The 4,479-nt window shown below is 36.3% G+C and overlaps 1 protein-coding gene across 1 annotated transcript in view; it reads left to right on the plus strand.

Annotated features, from left to right (window-relative positions):
* The window catches only part of LOC110442740 (ABC transporter G family member 14-like), a 31,938-nt gene extending 28,449 nt beyond the window's left edge, over positions 1-3,489 (plus strand). The window contains exon 13 of the mRNA XM_021486488.1: positions 3,388-3,489. Coding sequence (XP_021342163.1) covers positions 3,388-3,489 — 102 coding nt within the window. The remainder of the gene's footprint in view (positions 1-3,387) is intronic.
* The last annotated feature ends 990 nt before the right edge of the window (positions 3,490-4,479 follow it).

Genomic DNA, 4,479 nt, shown 5'->3' on the forward strand with positions numbered 1-4,479 from the left:
ATCCTGTATCGCTGGAAGCTTAAGCGGATTTATTGTGTGAATTTTCCGTTGAGATTTTACCCTTGTTACACATTCAATTTTCACACGTTTTTATATAAATTGCAAACTCATCATTGCTTGAAATATCATACAGGCGTACACCACAGTGGTTCGTTAAAAATATCTAACGTTACAGCACATAAGCTGTGTGCTTTGATCCATGATAGTAGGCCTATAGCATATATGTGTATTTTAGACATTTGTAACGAACCCCTGGCCCTGCGCTGAGTTTTGAGGTGGTGACAATAAAATTATGTTTTAACACTACACATTCCTCACATACATCGACGAATGGGATATTTATTGATCCAAAGTCGCCTGAATTAACACCAATATAGCTACTACATTTCACTAGTTGAGTCCTCGGTGCTTAATCGTTCAAAATTTCCCACCTGAGCGCCGCCATTGTGTAGGGTATACAATAACAAGGGAGTAACTAATCAACAAACCGTTCTGATCCGGACCGAGGGATATAGCATTCTTACCAAAACAAAGACAATAGCAGGAGATAAGGAGACAACAAAGCAAAGACAATAAAAGCCGATTAGGAGNATCAGTTTCATAAATCCCATATGAAATGGAAACTCATGTAAGATCCTATATATATGATTTTTATCTCAATTTACAGTCAGAATTTGGTACCTTTGGTATTACATGTGTATTTTAGACGTTTATAACGAACCCCTGTGCCTATTGGAGTAAACCAATCAATTGTAAAAAAGGATAGGCGGTTGGGTGTTGCAGTGGATAGCGCACTTGCCATTCACCAAGGCAGCGGGGTTCGATTCCCCGCTCGGTCGTGAAAGGTTGGGGTCACCTGCCTGACCGGGTACTCCGGTTTCCTCCCAAACTACGACCCCCCACGCGCTAACATCCGGGCCAACAAGAGTGATTAATATAAGTTGAAATAACTTGTTTCATAATTGTTGTTAAATAAATAAAGTTTATATTGAATTTTAAATATATAAATATTTTTTATCCTGTATCGCTGGAAGCTTAAGCGGATTTATTGTGTGAATTTTCCGTTGAGATTTTACCCTTGTTACACATTCAATTTTCACACGTTTTTATATAAATTGCAAACTCATCATTGCTTGAAATATCATACAGGCGTACACCACAGTGGTTCGTTAAAAATATCTAACGTTACAGCACATAAGCTGTGTGCTTTGATCCATGATAGTAGGCCTATAGCATATATGTGTATTTTAGACATTTGTAACGAACCCCTGGCCCTGCGCTGAGTTTTGAGGTGGTGACAATAAAATTATGTTTTAACACTACACATTCCTCACATACATCGACGAATGGGATATTTATTGATCCAAAGTCGCCTGAATTAACACCAATATAGCTACTACATTTCACTAGTTGAGTCCTCGGTGCTTAATCGTTCAAAATTTCCCACCTGAGCGCCGCCATTGTGTAGGGTATACAATAACAAGGGAGTAACTAATCAACAAACCGTTCTGATCCGGACCGAGGGATATAGCATTCTTACCAAAACAAAGACAATAGCAGGAGATAAGGAGACAACAAAGCAAAGACAATAAAAGCCGATTAGGAGACCCCAAAACAAATAGAATAGCAGGAAATGAGGATACTCAAAAACAAAGACAACAGGAAAAGGGGGACACTTAAACAAAGACAACAAAAAAGAGATGAGCAGACAGCAACAAAAAGACAAAAGCAGGAGATAGGGAGACAACAAAACAAAGACAACAGCAGGAGATAAGGAGACACCAAAACAAAGACAAGAACATTAGATCGACACAGCAACAAAAAGAAAATAGCAGGAGATAGGGAGATAACAATACAAAGACAACAGCAGGAGATTAGGAGACACCAAAACAAAGACAAGAACATTAGATCGACACAGCAACAAAAAGACAATAGCAGGAGATAGGGAGATAACAATACAAAGACAAAAAAAGGAGATGAGGAGAAAATATAGCAAAGGCTAAAACAGGAAGTAAGGAATCACCAAAACAAAGACAACAACAAGAATTGGGGAGACACCAAAACAAAGACAAGAACATTAGATCGACACAGCAACAAAAAGACAATAGCATGAGATAGGGAGATAACAATACAAAAACAACAGCAGAAGATGAGGAGACACCAAAACAAAGACAAGAACATTAGATCGACACAGCAACAAAAAGACAATAGCAGGAGATAGGGAGACAACAAAACAAAGACAAAAAAAGGAGATGAGGAGAAAATAAAACAAAGGCAAAAACAGGAAGTAAGGAATCACCAGAAACAAAATACAATACCAAGACAAACAAGAAGCCCAGAGGGCCTGTATGGCTCACCTGTTTCTGTTGTTACATGAAACTGACATACAGGTAACTTCGGACAAAATTTTGTAACTAGAACACAAGACATTTTAACATCTTTTAAGATATTGTTGTTTGAAATTTCAAATTTTAAAACTTCTAACCCATGTTGACCTTTGACTCCGGCAAGCGCTTAAAGTTGACATTTGACCTCATTACTGTAATAAAGAAAACGATTCACAGCTGGTCTACATAACATACCCATGTATCATGACTCTAGGCAAAATGCTTTTTAGGATATCGTTGTTTGAAGTTTTTAACATATTTGACCACTGTGACCTTGAAAGTAGGTCAAGATCATTTTAATGAGGAAACTTTATAGCACTCCATCCAAGATACCTACTGGCCAAATATCATGACCCTGTGCCTTATGGCCAAAGGCAAAAACAGGAAGTGAGGAATCAAAACAAAGACAACAACAAGAATGGGGAGACACCAAAGCAAAGACAACAAAAGGAGATGAGGAGACATCAAAACAAAGACAACAGGAAAAGAAGAGACATTAAAAAGTATGGTAAAGCTTTCAAAGTATAACATCGGGTACCTGTCGTGATGTCAACAGTTAAATCTAAGGAAGTATATTGTCACCCAAGTTATGGTGAGCATTCATGGTTGACACTGAAATATGTATCAGCTCGTGATAAAAACCTGCTATGTCTCACGAATTCAGTGATAAAAACCTGCTATGTCTCACAAATTCAGTGATAAAAACATGCTATGTCTCACAAATTCAGTGATACAAACCTGCTATGTCTCACGAATTCAGATTTGTATAATGTCTGAAACCTGAAATTACTAAATATCCTCACCTCCTCTTCCATCTAACCAAAGGTATTAACATCTGGAGCATTCGGAATGTACAATGTATATCGAACATATTAAAGTAATGCCATTGTTTACGAAGAGTTTTTTGTGTAATATAACATTGAATTATGGTTGGTGTCTTCTAAAATAGAATGTTTACTTGTACAATAGATGTATTGAATGTTATTGGTTGACGTTTCAGGGTGTGGCAAGCTGCATTGGAATCTGGTTTCTCGATATAAAGCTCGGATTCCGCCTAATGGATGTGTGTATTCTGGGTGGAACATTGATAGGCAAGTGTTAGTTATTCGACGAAGCTATTAACAATACAAATTAATAAAGAGTGTACTCTCTTTAGTGTGAATGTTAACCAGTTGTCAACGTTTTAACACCATGGCAAATGAGGTATTGAGGTTTTCTGTCCGCTTCAAATGTTGATATCGATATAGGATTCATTGATAAAATAAAAACTGAGTGAAGTTGGTCTTTCACATTGATTCTGAATAGCACTAAACAACATAAAAATAATCGAAATTATCGAGAAAGTAATGCTTTAGTTCTCGTTTGTTGTTGCCTAGCTACAGCATACAAATGACATTAGATGTATTTTATATATATATAAACAATGTCTCTCTTAAATAGCCTAAATTTACAATATGTACATACATGTATATACATATGTACCTGTGTTGCAAGTTCATGCTAGATAAAATATCAACCATTGACATTTTATACAAAGCCTCTGGTTGTCCACAGTAAGTCAAATTTACAATCTTCCTCTGGACGAAAAATAGTCACGTTCTTATCACCGTAGCTCAAAAATGAAGATTAATAAGTCGTTTTAACATCATTTTCGACCAATCAGTGAACACCAAAGTAAACCTACAATACGACTTCACATGAACCCAATTCTATACAGGATCTGTTTACTAATGTGATAAATATGTACATTCATTGTGTAAAATATTTTGAATATAAATCTAAATTGTTCTTGCATAGGATGCCATGACAAAAACAACATACAAGCTCTCCCAGTGACGTAATTAGCATGTCGTAGTTACCTCCCTTTTCACGTTTGGGTTCTTTTGAATACACTATTTGTGTTTAATGTTTTTAAAAGCGTGCACATATCAATGTGCTTGAATAAATAATATATTTTGTAGGTGACACATATATAATAATGTAAATATACTCTTACATTAGAATATGTCATATCGTAGCGTATTGCCCTCCCCGGTATTGTCTGTTACACAGCATCCAACATTAATCTGAAAATGTAATAATGTTAGTAAAC

Source organism: Mizuhopecten yessoensis, unplaced genomic scaffold (genome assembly GCF_002113885.1).
Source record: "Mizuhopecten yessoensis strain PY_sf001 unplaced genomic scaffold, ASM211388v2 scaffold716295, whole genome shotgun sequence".
NCBI lineage: Eukaryota > Metazoa > Mollusca > Bivalvia > Pectinida > Pectinidae > Mizuhopecten > Mizuhopecten yessoensis.